Source organism: Artibeus jamaicensis, unplaced genomic scaffold (genome assembly GCF_021234435.1).
Source record: "Artibeus jamaicensis isolate MK-2021 breed Jamaican fruit bat unplaced genomic scaffold, CSHL_Jam_final contig_402, whole genome shotgun sequence".
NCBI classification, from domain to species: Eukaryota; Metazoa; Chordata; class Mammalia; order Chiroptera; family Phyllostomidae; genus Artibeus; species Artibeus jamaicensis.
In genome coordinates this window covers 8,043,473-8,064,189 of record NW_026521818.1, presented here as the reverse complement: position 1 = coordinate 8,064,189, position 20,717 = coordinate 8,043,473, and the positions used below count along the sequence as shown (strand labels likewise).

The following is a 20,717-nucleotide window of genomic DNA, read 5'->3' as shown; positions in this document are numbered from 1 at the left end:
TGCCAAATAATGTCCTTTTACCCTCATGGTTATTCCCAACATACAGGGTTTTACAGGAAAAAAGAAAGAAAGAAAACGAAACACTTTTCTTTGTGTAACAGAGCACTGGCCCATGGTATCGAGTTCTGTGTTTTGCAAAACAGCTGCTAATCTTCTCCTGAAACAGTGGCCGGAGTACACACTTTGGGTTGAACTGGCCATCTTTACGGAACCAGTGAAGCCTCAAAAGGTATAAGTCCACATGGGATAGTTCCCAATTTTCAGGACCCCAAGCTCTTAGGTCCAGGCTTCTTTTAAGACATAAAAGTTCCTGATGTTTCTCCTGACACATTTGGTTAAATGCCTGGGCCTAGGTCCCCATGAACATGAGATCCCTTAACAGCATCAGGACACACTCCCAGGGCTGCTTCAGAGGAGGGTGCTCTTTCCAGGCCTGAAATCCACTGCCACACAGGGACAGACCAGAACCAGAGGGAGAAGGGACACTGTGGGCAGCCTCCTCCTGACAAATGTAGCCACAGAAATAATGCCACACACTTGGCACCCTGCTTTCTCCTGTCACTCACAAAGAGAGACAGAGACAGACAGAGAAACACACACACACACACACACACACACACACGGAGGTGTTTGTTATATATGGGTAAATCAGAGGTGTATTATCTGCCAGGGAAAGTAATACCTCGAGGAATAGATGCCTCCTGCAGGACACCCTCTTCATTAGAGGAGAACCTTCCCCAGAAACCTCTAGATGTGCTGTGCTCAGTAGAAGGCAAGGGATAAGTTTGCAAAACAAACTTCTGTAGAAAGCCATCTGCCTCTCTTTCAAAAGCTTTCTTTTAAAAATATTCTTAGACATTCTAATTAACTAAGAAGAAAATGTATATCAAGTGTGAATCCCTCTTTAACACGAAGAGAATGCTTGCTTGGATAGACCAAAGATGGAGCTGGTGGGGCTCATTCAAGTCCAAATTCCAAACCGAAGAAATTAGAGCTGCACGTTGCATGAAGTATGGCACACTTCATGGGAGGGAGGAAGGGAGGGAGGGAGGGAGGGAGGGAGGGAGGGAGGGCGGGAGTAAAGGAGAGAAGGAGGCAATTAAACTTCTAAGGAAGTACAAGATGCAGGTGACATCCTGTTTAAAATCGACTTGATGAAAAACAAAGGAAAAAATGTATATCTTTGTATTTTGCAAGTCACAACATGGAGATTATGTGCAGCAAAATGGGAAGTTTAATTTAAAAATGTGGAAAATCTATCACAATGCTGGCTAATGATTTTCTTTTCTTTTATACATTTGTAAAATTACAAAATGTTACTTTTGGAAGCAGAAGGCTTATCAGTCCATTTCATTCACAATGAAGAAACAAAGGCAAGAAGAAGTTAGCTGACTGGCCAGAGGTCACTCAGCCTTTAAACTGTACACCTGGGACTGAACCCCAGTGTCCTACTCCAAAGTCTGGTCTCCTTCCTTCCCCACCCCTCACGATCTGCTCCCTTTTATTTAGCTGCTGGCTACACTCTCCTGCTTGATAAGGAATGGGGAATTTTCCCTTTGCCATGTCTTCTCTACAGAAACAGGAGTGATAGGCCCCATAACAACGTGAGCGCGGTGCAAAGCACACAGGCTCTGGGCGGCCGAGGAGGTTAGGCGCAGCTTGCCTTCGGCTTTCTGTATTTAGTGATGATGGGTTATGACAGCTAGGAGGAGCTGTTTTTGTAAAGAAAATAAAAGGCATGTGCACAATTTTGAGGCTATTTTATTTAATTGGCCCTTGAGAAGCAGACGCCCTAGGGACCACCATACAGATGTCCATGTTATAAGTGAGGACTAAAGAGCCAACTGTATACTTTCTACACAAATCTACAACTTGTCACTGTGGGCCTCCCTGAGGGGTGGTCTGAGTGTGGGGCATGGAACACTGATTTCAGTATCTCAATGTATTTTCTGAACCATTCGACTGGTCCATGGGGAGCCTGTGTTACTGTCCTGCCGTAATGGTAGAAGCCTGGATGACGGTCTGTGAATTGAAAGGGCAAAAAGAGTTCTCAACAGTTAATATGTGAACATTTACTTACTTTTCTATTTTCAACTCCGCAGGCCTGCTCTCTGCAGTGTTTGACTCCCTGCAGCCGGCCCACAGACCTCATGTTTTACTCCCTCAGAACGCGCACTTCCAGATTCCTGCAGGTTGGTGAAAGGCACTACCAGAGAAAAACTAGGCGGCATCCAACTGCTTTTATGCAGTATTTGAACCTGCCCGCACATTTAAAGTTGTGTCATTATCCCCACTTACAGAGGGGGTGATGTCTAGAGTTCCCAAGGCTTTGGGGCTGCGGGGTGTTCGTTCTTACTGGAAATACAGTTGCTTTTTGACTTTTTCACCACCGCTGGTATAGAATTCTCCTTTCTCGAGTTAGGTAAGTCAGTGACTGACTGGTTGTCAACTGGCTTCCTGGTTTCCTGGCTTCCTTACTATTAATGGTCCAGCATTCTTGTTCTTATGATGCCTGAGGGCTCACCAGGAGGCCCCAACCCAGTGGCTGTGTTCAGGTTCTTGTCACAACACAAGAAAGGATTCCAGAGAGAGATACTGAGATTCAGCAAAGCACAGCAGATTTATTAAAGTGACAGTCCCCACTCAAGGAGGAGGGGAACGTGGGCCAACTCAGAAAGGCAGTCACATTGATGGGGTCCGGGTGGAGTTTTCGTCAGCTGGGGGAAGGAGAGAGGGCAGCTGGGAGGGTCATGGTCTCTGACACTGGGGAGTGGTCAGTCTAAATGGCAGCTCAAATCAGCCCCTCCCCTCAGGATGGTGGCTTGGTGATCTGGAGGGCAGAGCAGCTTCAAAACTTCGAAGTAGGTAAGTCTGGCTGAGACTGGTTTTTGTGTGTCTCAACTATTATTTTTACTCCCAGAAATTGAGAGGGGCACAGCAAGGAGACAGGTGTATAGTCACAGGTCACATCCTAAGTTTCTAAACTGGAAAGAGAGGGGCAGGTAGAACCTGGGACCTCTGTTCCCTGTGCCAACCTTTCCAGCCCCACCTGTAGGTTTGCACTTTTTCATTTGTTTTTTTTGTTTTTATTTTAAAATGACTACATTTTATGGGGGTCTAGGGAGGGAAATGAGGTCGGTGTGCTTGTTGACTCTGCCTGCTTTTATTCCAAAATTCTGTAATAGTTTTTAATATTATGTATCTGAACCTTTTTTTTTTTTAGTACTTCTCTACTAACTATGGCATTTGAACAATTAAAGTTTTCCTTTTAAAGAAAGGTAGACTCCTTATGGTAATGCTTTGTTTCCTAGCAATCACAGTATTTGGAGGCTTATGATATTTTCTCAAGGAGACACACCTATGACGTTTGAAGAATAAATGTAGAAGGTTTTAGTTGATATACCTCTTTAGTTTATGAAGATTATCTTACTTAAAAGCTACACATAACAACATAGCAATGTAAGTAAAAGTATGAGCAAATAGTCAAAGTTATCTAAACACAGAAGTAACGGTCCTAAAACAGAAGCAAAAAAAAAAAAAAAAAAAAACCCAGAAGAAAAGTGAACCTTCGGGGAAACAAAAAATATACAAAGAGAAAAAAATTATCATGAACATCTCCAGAGAAATAAAATAGCACATCTATGAAAGGAAAGCATGAGACAACTTTTCAAAGATGAACCTTCAGGGATCAAAAATAAGATACTGAAAAATAATACCGAGTGGAGAAGAAATAAATTCCCAATAGAAAAGATAAAATTAAGTTTATCTCCCATCTATAGAGCAAAAACAGAGATGGAAAACCATGCAGAAAGAAAATAAGAAAATTAAAGAACTAATAAAGGAGGGCCAACATCCACACACCAAAATGCAGGACTGAAAAGTATTAAATAATTCAATAAAATAAGTTTTCCAGGAACTCAAGGACAGTTCCAAGATCGACAGGCCCACCACACTCCCAGTGCATTGGGCCAAAGTGGATTCACACCAAGACACATCCCTGTGCAATTTTAGAGCGTCCATCCTAGCAGATTCCAGGAGAGAAGAAATCAGAACTGAGAACAGCATGAGATTCCTTGACTCTGGATACCAGAGGAAAAGGATGTTGTCAATGCTCTGAGGGAAAGTGATTCCTAATCTAGAGTTTCTTATCCAGCCCAGTTATCAATTAGCATCAGAGAAGAATAAAGACTTGCCATAAATGTCTCAAAAACTAATCTCTTACTCACTACCTTTTCTTAGAAGCTGCTGGAAGATGTATTCTGCCAAAACAAAGGAATACATATAAAGAAAGAAGGAGAATCAGGGTTCAAGAAAAAAGGGTTTTCAACATAAAAAAGACAAATGAAATCCCCAATATTATGGAGAAGCAGGTTAAAAAGTTCCAAGAAACATTTATTCAAGGTTAAATTGATAGGCTGCCTAATATACATGAACCCAGTATAAGAATATTGAGATCTGGGAGAATTTAGAGATGATTTAGTATAAAATAGATATAAAAAAGTAATCAAGTAAAAAAAGGAAAATTAGCAAATAAAATGAGGCAATTATTAATTCTAGAGAAAATATAAAGATACAGGAAAGGCAAAATGATTGGTACATACTATATTGTCCAACAATTAATGTAGTTTACATAGTCATCATAATATAAACATAGAATGTAGATTACTGGCATTTATATAACTTACTGAGGAGAGAGAAATTACTTTTGGGGAGAGCAGAGACATAAAAGGGTGAGTACCTATAAATGAAAGAAAACTAAAACCCCAACTTCCATAAAAATGTAGGTGAAAAATCTAGATGTAGCAATATAAGCAGTATCACTTAGAAATATGAAAACTAATCACCAAAGAAATGGCTAAAATAATTTAAAGTGATCACTTCTGGAAAGTAGAAATGGGGGAGGGGTGTTGTGGGTTTGCTCTTTTTGCAAAAATTCTCATAGATGTTTTTCTTTATTAAACTGTGTATGTGTGTGTATAAAACTTGGACTTTGAAAAACTAAATTAAAAAACCTTATCACTACAAAGACCAGCATCTTCATATTCTAAAGTGCTATAAATTTTTCTGTGCTTCCTGTCTATTGTTAACTTCAACTTGACTTCTCTTAATCAAGGTCACATCAGATCTACCACACTCAGGACAGAGCTCCTTCCCTTTACATAACAAATCTATTTTTGTTTGTGAAACAGAAAGGTTAACATCACTGATGCTATAACTGATTAATTCAGACTCGCTGAGCCACTCACCCAGAATGCATGCCTAGTTGTAGCACACCATAGGTCTTCAGACACAAAACAAAGACACACTGCCACTCCTCACTAACTGTTGAGAGTTCAAGTAAACAAATATCATCCCTACAGGCCCGGTATTGGTGATCACATGACCACTATTATAGACAGGCAGTACAGTCAACGAACCACTCTGAGATACTCCTTTACTTCTAGACACCCTGCGGCACCTCTTTGCCCTCAGATCCCTGCCTGGACAGTAATCAACGCTGTAACCAACGAAGCACCACAATGATTCGGTAGAACCACTCAACAATCATTTCTGCCAGAAGTCTCTTCTTCAATTTGTAGGTCTCCAAATTTTGACACGGATTATACAGGCATCCCTCTACTGAAAACTGATCAAATCTTTTTTAAAATACATAATCATCAAGGCACTACTGGATGCAGAAATCTTAAGAAAAGTTTTGTCACAATCATTTAAAAGAAGCCCATTGGAGAATCCAAAATTCTCAACGGTGAGTCACTATGGGCATCTAATCAAAAATGTGTTCTTTCTCCCACCTTCAAGGACACCACATGGTAAATTATGTTCTCAGGAAAAGAAACAAACTTACCTTTCACAAGCTCGGACAGTCCATGCGGCAATTATCCATAATGAAATACTAAAAACCAAGAGTACAGTTCCTGGGCATATAGTCATTAAAGTCTTCATAACAAAACGTGTATTGAAGTTTATCTTATTAAGTGCTCCAATGCTTCTAGAGGAGGCATCAGTGAAAAGTTTGCTATGTAAAAGCATGACTCTGGCAATCAGATAGAGTCTTAAGAACATTGGTATAGATAAAATAATATCCACATCAGCGGTGGTTGTGGATGGGGCATAGGAGAAGGCAAGCCGGGCCGTCCATGTGAACGTATAATTCCCAGGTATGGGATGAATAGCACACACCAGTATTTCCAAGCAGATGAAGAAAATACGCTCATAAGTCATGGCTATTCTCCAGTCATCTGCTCCATTGTCCACCATGAACAACTGAAAAAATAAAGTAGAAAATCAGCTTCAGTATGGCATGAATGGTCCACAAGTGTCAGTGCAGATTTCAAAAATACACAACAGATGACTTTTAGCAATCATGGCAAGCTAGAGGTTATAACTTTAAATGCTAGCCAGGTACACTATTTTTAGAAAATGGTATTGGCACAAAGGGAGACTTTCATTTTGTGACAATTAAAATGGAAAACTTGGTACACAGGAGCTGAAATTAGTTTGGAGTCCACGCCCCTGGACAATCCTGTAAGTAACATCATTTTAGAAGAAGGGGGCCTGGGTCTGTCAGTAGAGCACCCGCCTTAGATGAAGTCAGATGAACTTGCCTGTAGACAGATTGTTCTCCTCTTTAAGGGTTTGGATCTAAAAGCCCTTACACAATTCTAACTGCATTTTCAGTGAAATCTATTTATGGAGCCTCTGCAATCAGTTAAACCCTATAACGCAACTACACATGAGCGTTCTTACAGGAATCTTATTCTTGGCTTCGGAGAGAATCACAGGAGACCACAGACAAAAGTGGCAGAAGCATTTCTTCCAGTAGCCTCACACTGCTGTATCTTGTCTCTTTCGCGCTCCCTTAGCCTCCCCTTGGGTTATTTGTTTTCGATCTTTCTTTAATATATTTCTTTTTCCCATTTCTGTCATTCCTCACCACACAATGAAAGAAAAAAAGAAAGAAAAAGGAGACTGATGGATAGATGAATAGATAGTATTGTATTTTGCTATGTATAATGCCCAAAATTTTGAGGGGTAAATAGGATGTACATTATACATGGTAGTACCTGAAATACCTTGTATCTGTTCTTGTGTTTTGTAATTATTTGTTATGTGAAATTTCTTTTACTATAATATATTCAAAAATAAATGCTAAAATTCCTTTATAATACAAAAGGTATTTAAATATAAATGAATAAATACTTGAATTAAAAATTGAAATGAAAGATTTTTTTTCCTGAAAGTTTGGGCCAAAAATGTAGGTGTGCATTATTCATGGCAAAATAGATAGACAGGAGGGAGGGAGGGAGTAAAAGGCACGGAAAAGAGCATTTTCTGTCTTCCCTGCCTTCTCAGTAAATAAGTCCACCCTGCTCTGGGAATCCACAAACAACCAGAAGCATTTGAAAATGTGTGGTGACATTTCTGACTGCCACAGTGACTTGTGGGGGCTACTGGCATTTAGAGCCAGGAAGCCGCGGGTGCCAACCATGCTGCCGTTCTGGGAGTCCCACGCGCAAGGAAGACCTGTTTGCCCAGAATGCCAGCAGCGCTCCCCCCACTAAGAAAGATGACATATTCTTTGCCTTCTGGTAAGTGATATTCTGTCAGTGATCTCAGTTGGGCAAAGTGACCTCTGTAGACCCTCTGTCTAACCATGTAGAAAAATTACCTGGCAGATATTCTTTTTTCCTGAAAGACCAGAAACATGCAATCATTAGTACAAAACTACTTTATTGTCTCCCTATTAATCTGTTTAAGCATAAAACACTAGTTGTTCTGTTGAAATGTCCTGTTTACTTATTTCTCAGTGAACGGGATCCTCTTAGTAGGCCCTGGTTCTGCAGGAAATGGTGAGAGCTGAAATTCCCCAAAGAGATAAATGCCATCATTATCACAGAAAGTGATGCCATTATTAGCCACTTGAATGAAACATTAAGCGAAGCAAATCTGTTTTATTTTCTTCTCCAAAGACAGCTGTATGTACCAAAAAGTGTTACACCTTTAAACATTTGTTTATCTATGACATATATGTAGATATTTGTTTGGGGTTTTCTATGTATGTTACATATGTATGTATTCATATACTCTACATTATATACTTTTTTTAAAGGATTTTATTTATTTTATTTGTTTTAGAGACAGGAAAGAAGGGGGAAAAGAGGGAGAGAAACATCAATATGCAATTACCTCTTCTGCGGCCTTTACTGGGAACCTGGTCTGCAATCCAGGCATGTGTCCTAACTAGGAATCGAACCTGCAACCCTTTGGTTCGCAGGCTGGCACTAAATCCACCAAGCTGCACTAGCCAGGGCCCTATGATATTCTCTCTATGCACAACTAAAGTTAAATGGATATTGTTCATTTGAATATTGTCTGTACAAATTTTTCCCAGTGTGATTAAGAGCGGCAGTGACAGTGCCCATTGAAGTCTTGAGCTTTGCATTGTAAATAAAGGTAGGGATAGGCGTATAGTATACAGTGCTCATGGTTTTATGTGCTGCTCCAGATAAAGTCCAGAAATGATAAGCTATGTGATTCAGCATCAGCAAATCTCCGAGTGCCTCCTCAGCATACAGATGCTACTTTTTTCTCACCTGAGACTCCCCCTTCTTATTGAATTTTCCCTAAGAAATGGTGAGGTGTAGCCTGGAGAAAGCCAAGTGAGTCAAACAGGACTTGACCAAGTCTCTCTGGCTGGAGATATGGTAGCTCCAACACTACTTTGGTCCCCGGTCCCCACAGGTAAGACCTTGAAACCTAATGGTCATGAGGTAAGACCCCACTGGTCATATGTGGCATCACTAAGCTGGCTAGAGCAAGGAAGACAGAGAAGCTTGGTTTTGTTCCTAGATCCCATGGGCTGCGATCACTAGAGACATCTCTTCCATCTCAGGCATGGGTTTGAGAGGCTGATTCTACCTTGGAAAACTGGGTCCCAGGAAAGAAAGGCTAAGTGAGGCTCCTTAAGAACAGCAGAGTCATCAGGGTACGGTGAGGGGCAGAGGGCTTGTGCAAAGAAAGGCCTTAGAGATTAGTATAATGCAATCAGACACAGTAACGCTGAGATGGTAGCTCCTATATGTCCATAATCAGACTGCTTAGGGTCATACTAAAATAACAGGTATCCAGTATTTTGGTTTATTTTCTATAAATCTCTCAGTGTCTGCCACACCCAAACCCTCGGTCTGAGGTGTTCTTTACACGTAGGTCACGCATAACTGTAGAACTGTCCATAGCTGATTGGGTACAAAACAAGTCAACTGCAAAAGTTGGCCAATAGCCTTTTAGGCAGGATAGCATGAGAGTTTGGGGAACTCATTCACCATCCTGGATGATCCACTGCTGAACCCACAGGATCCTGCAGGGAACTCATAGAGGATCTCTGGGGAAAATATATATATGTATACTGCAGAGAGAGAGAGAGAGATGCGTAAGAGATGAAGTTGAGAAGCAAAGACCAAACAACTAAATCATGATAATAGTCCGTTTAAAACACAGGAAGGAGCGGCCCCAGAGTTCCTGAGGGTCACAAAGGCTGCCATCCATTCAGAGCTCCTGCCGCACCCAGTTCTCAGGTGGCCTGGCCTTTCTCTCTTCCCTGATGGTCTGACAATGAACTCCCATCTCCTAGGGCAAGCAGAGCACAGCATTCTTCTCTGCACCTTAAATCAGGCCACACATGATGGTGTCATTAGTGACTAGTAAATAGGGTCTTTATTTTTTTCCTTGTTATCTTCCACAGCCCTTAACTATTCAGGGACACTGAGCAGTCAAGACTCCTGACATTTCACTTCCAAGTATACAAGTATCATGACCTCCCAAGTCAATCTAGGGCCAAACTATGAAAAGGATGCCCCGAACGCCATTTGTGTGATCTAGGGATGTAGTCCGGTTCCCCCTATTTTCTCCTTGACACATACAAACACACAGTTCTACCAATTGTCTTCAGCTTAAAAAAAAAATACTTTAGTAGCTTATCCAAAACCACTTCAGGGGTTTTCTGTGTTTTAGTTAGTTAGTTAGTTAGTTAGTTAGTTTGTTTGTTTGTTTTGAGGGGGATGTATATTCATCAGCTATGTAATATCTGCATTTTTACCTTGCTTTTATATTGCTATTATATTTTCACTTTCTTTTTCTCCAGCCTGGACTAACTAACTGCCCATGGATATCCCTGGTAATTACATTTATTTGCACAAATGGAGGTCCCCACCTGGAAGCCACAGAATGCTTTGCTCTACATGCTGGAGACAGGTACACACTTTCTGAAACCCCAGTTTAATCAGTGTACCAGTCAGGCCAGGGACACTGCCCTTCTGTGAGCAGATCACTCCCTCTCACTGAACACTGCTTCTCCTTTGCAATTAATGATTCAGGAAACCGTCTCTCATGGTTCTGGTATTTATTATTTCCTATGATTCAGTGGGATATCCTGTGATAACACCTAATCAGGAGTCGGAGAGTAACCTGCATCAAAATGATGGTCACAATCTTCAGTTTCAGACCGAGTCATTGGTTATGAAAGTAGTCTGATAAACTGTGGGTGCCAGATGGGATTCCGACCTGACCCTGCATTGGAAAAACTGTCACCCACAGGTCCTCTGTGCATGGCAATAGTGCTGGTGATGACAGTGACAGCAGTTCAGCAGCCACATAGAGATGCTGCATCTTTCATGCTAAGCCCCTCCTAACTGGATGGTAAAGCAAGCCAGAGAACATCTTTGCAGGCCAAGACAAGAGTGAATAGCTACTAGCTATTCACAGGAGGAAGAGCATAGGGCTTCCTGTCCCAGCATGTTTCACCTGGCTGTGAGACCATATCACTATGTTGGATATTTTCAGCACCTCTAAAAAATTTTTGTGCTATTTTTTCCATAATTAATACCCTCTTCTAATCCTCAAGTCTAAATGATTGTGGGTATTAGCACATTTATCCAGCATCCTGGAGTAGTTAGAAGAAACCTCATTTTGCACCTGAGAAAACAGGGCTGATATTAATTAAATAACTTGCTCAAAGTCACACAGGTAATTAAGAGACAGAGGTATTCTGCAAACCCAGGTCTGGTTCTTCTGATTCCAAAGTCCACCTTCTTAAATGCTAGTCCATACATATGAACTCTCTCTATACCAGCGACTTTTACCTCAGACCTTTCAGTCAGGCGCACAGCGCTGACATATAATTCTTGGGCTCCGCAACACAGAACTTTGTAATTATATTCACAATCTCTTATTCTCAACTCCAGAATCTATAATGAACACTAAAAATTTTTAAGTTTGGTAACAATTCTCTTCTGGTAGCAAACTCTAAACTAAACTGACACGGGCCTCTTTAAAATCTGAATATTTACATGTTTCACTGAAAAAAATATTGTTTGATTAAGAAATGTTGTCCAGACACTCTTTAACATGGGGAGTTTTATGGTGTACACTGTAAATGCTCCCATTGCTTTTTTAAATTCTGAAAAAAAAAAAAAATCCGAATGGTGAATTTCCAAATAGATTCGGCTCCAAAGATTTGGAAAAGAAAATACAGGCCTATCCATTCCATTAGGGTCAATCTACTCAAGGAGAGAATGATCTGCCACCATTATCAGCCTTGAGTTCTTCTAGTTCAGTAAATCCTACACGAGCCAACATGCTACCATCACTGGGAGCCTTTAAAAGCCCTAATACCCAGGCTTTACCCCAGACCCACCTTAGCCAGAACTGCTCAGGGAGGGATGTAGGCGTCATCAATCATTTCTGAAACTTGCCAGCTATTTTGTGCATACCTATCTGAGAACTTTGGCCCTAACTGAAAAGCCTTAGAAAACAAAAAAATGGTATTTTCTAATAATCTTTTATTACGTAATTTTTAGGCTGTTGTGTAGTATTTTGGTTTAAAACTTTACCATCATAAACAACACCGAGGGGGTAGTATGTGCCTACATGGAACTTTGAGCATCTCTTTCATTATTTTCTTAGGATAAATTCCAGAATTAGAATTATAAAATGCTGAGCCATAGTGCCATAAGTTGCTGGGTCATGGTTATCACAAATGCTGAGTCACGGTGCATCAAAAATGCTGTTATGACTCCCTGAAAATGCTGAATCATGGCTATCTAAAATGCTGAGCCATAGTTTTCCAAAAGTGCTGAGTCGTGGCTTTCTAAAAATGCTGAGTCATGGCTGTCTAAAATTGCTGAGTTGTGGCTCCATGAATGGCTGAGTCATGGTTATCCAAAATAAGCCTTGGCCAACAGGATGCTGCAAAAGTGATGGCATGCGAACCTGTCTCAAGCGGCCTCTCAGCTTCTGCTCTGGAGCTCTTAGGACCTGGACACCAGCCCCGACAATCTCGCTAGTGGCACGTGGTCCACCTGACCATGACCACCAGTCTCCAGGAGTGTCAGTGAGGCTAAATGAGTCCATATAGCCCCAGTTCAGTCACAGGGTGACTGCAGGTTCGAGTGACCCTGAGTGATGTGAGCAGAACTTCTCAGCAGAATGCAGCCCAAACGGCCGAGCCACAGAATGATGAGCACGTGGAAGGAATAAAATGATCCCCCCTTTGCATTACTAACTTTTGAATCAGTGTTTTGTAGAACAATAGATAACTGGTACCTATGATCTTTGAAAGCTGAATGTTTTCATCTCTCTCACCATTCAAGTGAATAAAACCAGACAATTTAAGAATAAGAAACCAACTAAAAAGACCCATTGAGAAAGCCTTTTGCAGTTACTGAACATGTCTCCACCATGAGAGGGAGGTTCTTCAGAGCTGATCAGCAGGGCACGCTCTCTTCTTAATTTCTATCTTTTTCTTAGAGGGGCCAGTGATACAAAACCAAATTGACAGGTCACCCTACAGGCATTTCCTCACAGACAGAGGACATATGTGAGGTCACACCTGTGCCTTACACTGCTTGATAACACATGAAGTGAAAAGAAATCTCCTGTTAGTGTTTTTCTTTGGAATTTGATTTACAACAATAATAGTTCCACGATAATAAACTTGAATTTGAGGAGTGGTCATGCGGGTAGAGTGAAAATAAAATAAAACATGGGGAGAAAATCTTGCCCATTAAGGTATGGTGAGCTCAGACCACTGAGGGGGGGTGTGGGCATCAGGAGAGAAAGCTGAACTTACTTGAAAAAAGAGTAATAACACATGGACGCGGTGTCGGAAGAGGTATCCACATGCTGGATGGATGAGGGTCTTGTCCTGGGGGGAGGGAAAGGGGGTTCCTATGCTTTAAAAGGCTTACAATTTTTCCTAGCCAGATTTCTGAAAGCAGCAGAAAATCACTTTCTTATTATGAAAACTTTGCCAACTGAATATAAATATAGTGCAATTACTATATTTTTGGCAGTGGGTGAGGCACTTACACACATTGTCTCAATTTCACAACAATTTTAGCATGGGAGAAATATTGTCACTATTTTAGAGATAAGGAAGCTGGGGTTCAGGGAAGTTGGGTAGCTTGCCAAGGTAGCAGCTACCAAGGCATCTTGGTAATAAGCTTAAATAGAAAGCATGAGATGAAAGCAAGTCCAATAAGAAGCAAGTATTCTCAGAGAATTAAATCACAATGGTTGGCAGAGCGGATTTCCACTATGGTAAGATTCTATGTCCTTTGCTCTTTCAGAGCGAGGAAAGTCATTTCCCCACCATTTTAGATAATGGCAAATTCCCATTCCAGGTGAATTTTCTGCAGTTCATAGTTACTACTCGTGCTGTTATTCAAACGCTGCCATCAATGTTACTTTGCAAGGACAGGGACTTGAGGACAAAATTACTACTCTTTTCTGGTATCTCAAGGAGATGGAAAACTAGCAGAATCTCTCAGAGACATGGCAACATTTTAACAAATTAAGTTATGACAACATAATGGCGTTAGGTGTACCTTCAACACAACTTTTCATCTACAGACCTTAAGGTGTTTGACAGATGCTAGTCGATAATAAAAGCCATATTTTCTAGTTTCTAGTAAAGAAATAGATAATCAATAAGGCAGCCCAAGCTGACTCCAGTTCAGTCTCACCATTTTGAAGATCACACTGGCGTGAAGGATTTCAGTAACACATATGAGAGACGGTATAGATATAATGGCAGAAGGCTTTAAAGTTTACATCAGTGAATATTTACTGAGTACTGGATAACTCTGAAGAAATGTGACCACCAAATCTCTTAAGATGTTTATATGCAAAGAACATGGCTCTCAAACTAGTTTCTTTAAGAGGCTACATATACGTCCCCAAATTGTGTTCTCAGGGCCTGTTACAAGTCATGTAAGAAAAATAGTATTGTTTAAATCTGTATTTCCTTTTCTACTAGAAATGGTATTACCCAGTTTGTCTACCTTCTTCACCAAACTTGGCTCTGAATGACTTGGCAAAAATCAAATCCGCTCCCAAAGGGGCAAAGGATTGATAACACTTCAGATAATTGAAAGCTGTGCTGCAGATTCTGAGCACAGTCCCAAGACAGGCTTTCCTAACAGCACTGCGGGCCAGGGCAACAGAAATGCAGCGTAACTAACTACTTTCCCAGGTAATTGGTAATGAAACGCCAGTTGAGAGTATGATTCTCATACATTGCCTGGAAGCAGACTCCTCCCATCACTCAGGGCGCACTGCTCCTCTGACCTCACTCTTCTTTCTTCCCAGGGTCCCTGTGTGGTCCCTTCTGCTCACTTCCCTAACCAGGCTGGTTCTCTCTCTGCGGTCCCATCACTTCAACCACTGCCTCACTGGCTTCCTCGGCAGCCCCACCCACCCCCTGCACCTTCTACTGGGCCTGCCCAGGTAACCTCCACCTGGGACCCGATGCCCAGGCTGCTTCAGGTGGATGGGGGCTACCACATGCCCATACCTCAGGCTCAGCTGAACCCTTGTCATGACCTATGACCTTTCCCTTGTCCTCCACAGCACCTGCCCCAAATAACCATCTTACTCCTCAAGGGCCACCTTTGTTCCTCATTTTCTCAGTATACTTCCTCCCCAATATCAGAAAGATTCTCCTTTTCATACTATAGCTACAAGTTTACTTCTATCTCACCCTTTTCTCCTTATTTCCCTTCTCTTTTGCCTTACCTAAAGCAAATTACACCAAAATCTGATTCTCCTGTAGTGAGAGACTCTTTGTTTGCTTGTTTTTCAATGAGAGTTGGCATGCAATATTACTCTGTATTAGTTGCAGATGTCCAACACAGTGGTGAGACAATCATGTATTTTACAGAGTGTTCCCCCCAATATTTTACATACCCACCTGGCCCCACACACAGTTATTACAATGTTACTGACTATATTCCCCATGCTGTAATTTACGCCTCTGTGACTTTTCTGTAAGCACCAGTTAGTGCTTATTAATCCCCTCACCTTTTTCACCCAGCCCCCGATGCCCCTTCCCTTGGACAACCAACAATCTGTTCTCTGTATCTGTGAGCTGTTTCTGTTTGGTTTTTGTTTAGTTTCTCTCTTCCTCTTCCTCTCAGCAGACTGTACAAGCAAGTTCATCTCTACAGTTCACTAGGAACAGAGGACCCTGCTCCCCCCGCCCCCCCCCCGCCTCTCCATCTGCCCCAGGTGGTCTTCTTTTCTGCGTTCCCTTTCATCTCCCAACACCATGATATACTGTTTGCCCCCGCCACTCCACCAGCACTGCTCTTACAGAGGTTGTTCAAAGATGCCTTAATTACGAAGTCACTCCTGGCAGCTTAATTTTCATTTTACTTGATCTGATATTAATCACTCCTTCCTCCCTAAAAAAGATGTCTTCTTTGGGGTTGTGTGACGTATTGCTTTTTTCATCTGCCACCCCTCTGAAGGATCCCTCTCAGTTTCCCTAAAACCCATTCTCCTCCCCAGCCAAGCGCCCCTGCTCTGCTGAGGTCCATCTCTGACTCCACTCTCCGTACTCTCCTGAGTAAGGAGAGTACTCATATACATATACATACATACATATACATATACATATACATATACATACACATACACATACACATATACGTATACATAGCGACCTCTCCCTGCCTTCCGTCTCCACTATCACATTCCTCCTACTGGAAGCTATCCTCCATCCTCTAAGGACCTTTTCTCAAATGTAAGTTATGTAATCCCATCACTGTCAAGATGAAAACCATTCGGAGGCTCCCATTCCACAACCCAGTGGTGCCTCACTGCCTGTCACTCCTCTTACATCTCCCTCTGGTTGAAGGCTCTGGAACGCACCACCCTCATCATGCTTCTGCATGTTAGTATGTATGCTCCAGTGGACTAGAACATCTTTCTACATAGCAAATTCTCATTCCTTTAAAACAAAACTCTGCAGTCACCTCCTTTAGGACACTGTCCCCGCCACAGCCAAATCTGACAACTCCCTCCTTTGTTCTACCAAGGTCCCCACATGTGCCTCCTATAGATGCTGTCACAGAGGACAATGAGGACTTCTTTGTGAGTCTGTCACCCCCGCTGGACTGGAAGGCTCCTTGGGGACAGGAACCATGTCTACCTAGTAAAGGTAAATGCTTGTAAAATGAACAGCCTTCTTATTTCTCATTTACTATTTACTCCCTGAACCCCTGGATGGGCCCTAATGTTAACTAAATATGCACACGGAAGGAGAGAAGGCCGATGCACAACACAAGTGCGATGAATCTATGACATTTTTCAAATCTGTAGGGAACACATCCTACTAAACACTAAGTCACTGCAGCAGCACAATTTTGCGGTTGCCCAGGAAGTCCAGAGAACATTCTTCTTTGGTACCTTCCCCAGAAAAATGTTCTGTTACATAGCTATTTCATACTATCAGGGATGTAAATCAGCACCTGAAATAATTGTAATTTTGGTTTTGTTTTACCATAGCATATACATATTTTCATGCAAAAATTTAAAAAAAATATTTCTTCTACTCTCCACATAACCCCCACTCTTAATTGCCGCTTATGCCTTTGTTTATTCATTAATTTACCAAATACCCAGTGTACTGAATAGTCGCTGTGTGGCAGGCACTGTGCCACATATGAGGCATGATAGGATTTACAGCTGAGGAAGGACTGGCCTCATGAAACTCACTTTCACCAGGAGAGAAGACAAAGTCAAGAGAGCAGACCTAAAGCGATTTAATAAAGTGATTATGTCTGTGGACACTGCTATGAAGGAGACAAACAAAAGGTAAATAGCGTACAATAAACCAGAGGTGGCAGCACATGTGGTCATCAGGGAAAATATCTGGAGAAGGACCATTTAAGGCAAGACCTGGACAGGTCTCCTGAGACAAGCCAGTCATAGAAAGAGCCAGGAGAAGAACACTTTAAGTAGAGAGATAGCACACATAAAGGCCATGGGCATTAGAAAAGCTCACATGCTAATGAAATTAAACACACACATACACTAGAATGCTTGAAACTTACTGATCAAGGGGCAGAATGAAGGAGATGAGTCTGAAGAGGCAGATAGGGGCAAAGCGTTCAGGACCTTGTTGGCAATGGTATCAAGACAAGATTTCATGCCTTGGCCACATGGCTCAGTTGGTTGGAGTGTTGTCTCGTGCACCAAAAGGCTGTCAGTTCAGTTCCTGGTCAGGGCACATGCCTGGGTTGTGGGCTCAGCCCCTGCTTGAGGCGCACATGGGAGGCAACCTACTGATGCTTCTCTCACACTGACGTTTCTCTCTCTCTCCCCACCTCCCTTCCTCTCTCTAAAAATCGATCAAAACGTGTCCTTGGGTGAAGATATTTTTAAAAACAAACTGGATTTCTTTCCACATGCTTCAGGAACCCACTGAAGGACATTAGGCAGAGAAACACATCATCTGATTTATAGTTTACAGGTCTCATCCTTATTGCTATGGGTAACACACAAGGGAGGGCATAAGTTAGGAAGTTTTACTGCATTCAACTGGTTGTGGTTCATATCCTCATGACCTGGACCAGGGGGTAGGGATTGCCATGGAAATGGAAAGAGGGCATACACTTCAGATATAATTTGCAGATCTCACTTGATTTTTCTGACGGGCTGAATGTGAAAGTGATGAGATAAGAAGAACCACATGTAGCTGAGTTTCTACTCTGAAACACACAGCGAACGGCCGTGCCACTCCCTGAGTAGTGAGTCGGCAGTGGGGGAGGGGTGGGGAGAGAGGAAGACAAAGGCTCCTTTTGGCCTCTGTCATTGGAGTATAGATGCCAAGTCAGCAGTGGTGTACATAAGCACTGAGAGGACAAGTCTGAACTACTGAAATAAATTCGGAAGGCATCAGTATTCAGGTAGTTTCACAAGATCCAAAAAAAATGGACAAGTCCTGGGGAACCCCAAATGTGGAGCGCTGCTGGGAAGTCAAGGCACTCTGTGAAGTAGCAAGAAAAGAGAGTGCTGTCCTGGTCAAGGGTGAGGGCTGTCAACCCCAAGTATAAGATGATATTTACTCAACTTAGAGATATTCTGCATAGAAATGAAAATACTTTAAACATCACAGGAATTAAAAACTGATTTCAAGTATTAAAATATAATTATAAAAATACTCCAATTATATTCCATATGATCAAAATAATATATATATGTTTTAAGCTGACTTCGGGGGGTAGAATAATCAGAATGACAGATATTATTACATCTCTATATTCATTTTTCACTTTGATGTTGCTAAGAAAGATTTTTAGGGTGAAAGCATGACAGTTCGTTTAATATACTTTAATTCTAGAGCTGTGGTTAATGGCCTTTGCAAAAGGACTAAAGTAACTTGCATGGATAACAAAGAATATGCCCTCGGAATAAGAAGGTCTGTCCAGAAAGCATCCATCCATGTACTATGAAAAATAGAGACATTTATTCAAGAAGATACAAGATAAAAGAAATATTGTACAATATTTCTTGACCATGACACCTCAGTCCCCTTTGAAGTAGGCACCTCAGGACCTCACACAGTTCTCCCAATTACCATCAGCTGCCCTGTTGTACTTTCTTGAACCTCACCAATGCTCTGAAATCTCTTCCCTTTCAAAGGTGATTTTACTTTTGGGAAAGACCAGAAGTTTCAGGGAACCAAATCTGGGCTGTAGAGGGGCTGAGTCACTGGAGTGATTTGATATTTCACAAAAAAACTCTGCATGAGATGTGATGCGTGAGCGGGCACGTTGTTGTGATAAAGCTGCCAATCACCAGTTGCCCAGAGCTACAGCCTTCTGAATCATCTGAACAGTTTCCATGGAGGAATGTTCAAGTTTAATGCAAAACTTGATGCAGATTCATTGTTTTACTTGCTCAGTCATTTTGAATGCGATGGTCACACAGTATATGTACTCATTCAAGGGTGTCTACCATCCCCACTGACTAGGACAATGAAGTCATTGTTCACTCATGTGCATTCCAGTCCACTCTCCTTGGCTGCCAGGTTACATCAATGTCACACAAACCATTCTCATTATATTAACAACAGCTGGACTTTTTCCAGATAAATGTCATATATCTCATCGCAACTGGAACGTTCCGGTGTAAACATTTTAGACTGGCTCAGATGCCCAAAACATACTTCAAACTCATTGTCCGAGTTGAATGGGCAGTGAGAGTCATTAGCAGGAAGAGGGTATGGATTTAGTGGGAGAGTACTGCCACATGATCAGGTAGCCTGCTGGTGTGGGAATCTATGCTCAACCAGCTTGGGAGAGGGAAAAGCTCAGCGGCAAAAGTCCCAGGTGCCTTCTGCACTTGCTTTTTCTCCTCTGTGAGGATGCAAGCTGTCTGGCATACAGGTGGCCAATAGACATGTAAAAAGATGCTCAGTGTCACTAATCACCCGAGAAATGTAAATTAAAACCACAATGAACTATCTTCTCACATCTATCATAATGGCTGTCATCAACAAACAACATGTTAGCAAGAATGTGAAGAAAAGGGACCCTCTCTGCACTGTAAGTGGTACTGTAAATTTATGTAGTTACTATGGAAGAGAATGGACTTTCCTCTAAAAATTAAAAATAGAACTGACTTATAACCCAGCCATTCCACTTCAGGATACTTATCCAAAGAAACCCAAAACACTAATTTGAAAAGATTTATGCACCCTTACATTTATTGCAGCACTATTTACAATTGTCAAGATATGGAAGCAACCTAAGTGCCTATCCAGGACAAAGAAGATGTGATACACATATACAATGGAATACTACTCAGCAATAAAAAAGAATGGATTCTTACCATGTGTGACAACATAGATGGACCTGGAGGGCATTATGCTAAGTGAAATAAGTCAGACACAGAAAAACAAATACCATATGATTTCACTTATATGTGAAATCTGAAGAATGAAATAAACAAACAAAATAGAAACAGACTCACAGATGCAGAGAACAATCTGATGCTGCTCAGATGGGAGGAGGTTTAGGTGAAAAAGATGAAGGGATTAAGAAGTACAGATTGGCAGTTAGAGAATAGTCACAGGATATAAAGTGCAGCATAGGGAAAACAGTCAATAATATTGTAATAACTATGGATGGGGCCAGGTGGGCCCTACACTTATCAGGGGGCCAGTTCATAAACTACATAGGTGTTTAACCATTATGCTGTATACTTGTAACTAATATAAAATAATATTGAAAATAAACTGTAATTAAAAATAAAAATACATACTAAATATAATTTTAGTCATGCACTGATCAAGAAAGTAAGTGTAGGTAGAATAGCTAGGAAAACTAAAAAAAAAGAGTAATAAGGAAGAAATTATTAAATCAATAATTGAA

The 20,717-nt window shown here is 41.4% G+C and overlaps 1 protein-coding gene across 1 annotated transcript in view; it reads right to left on the bottom strand.

Annotated features, from left to right (window-relative positions):
• The window catches only part of KCNN2 (potassium calcium-activated channel subfamily N member 2), a 152,638-nt gene that overhangs the window by 90,087 nt on the left and 41,834 nt on the right, over positions 1–20,717 (bottom strand). The window contains exon 4 of the mRNA XM_037167051.2: positions 5,846–6,264. Within this exon, the coding sequence (XP_037022946.2) occupies positions 5,846–6,264 (419 nt within the window). The remainder of the gene's footprint in view (positions 1–5,845; positions 6,265–20,717) is intronic.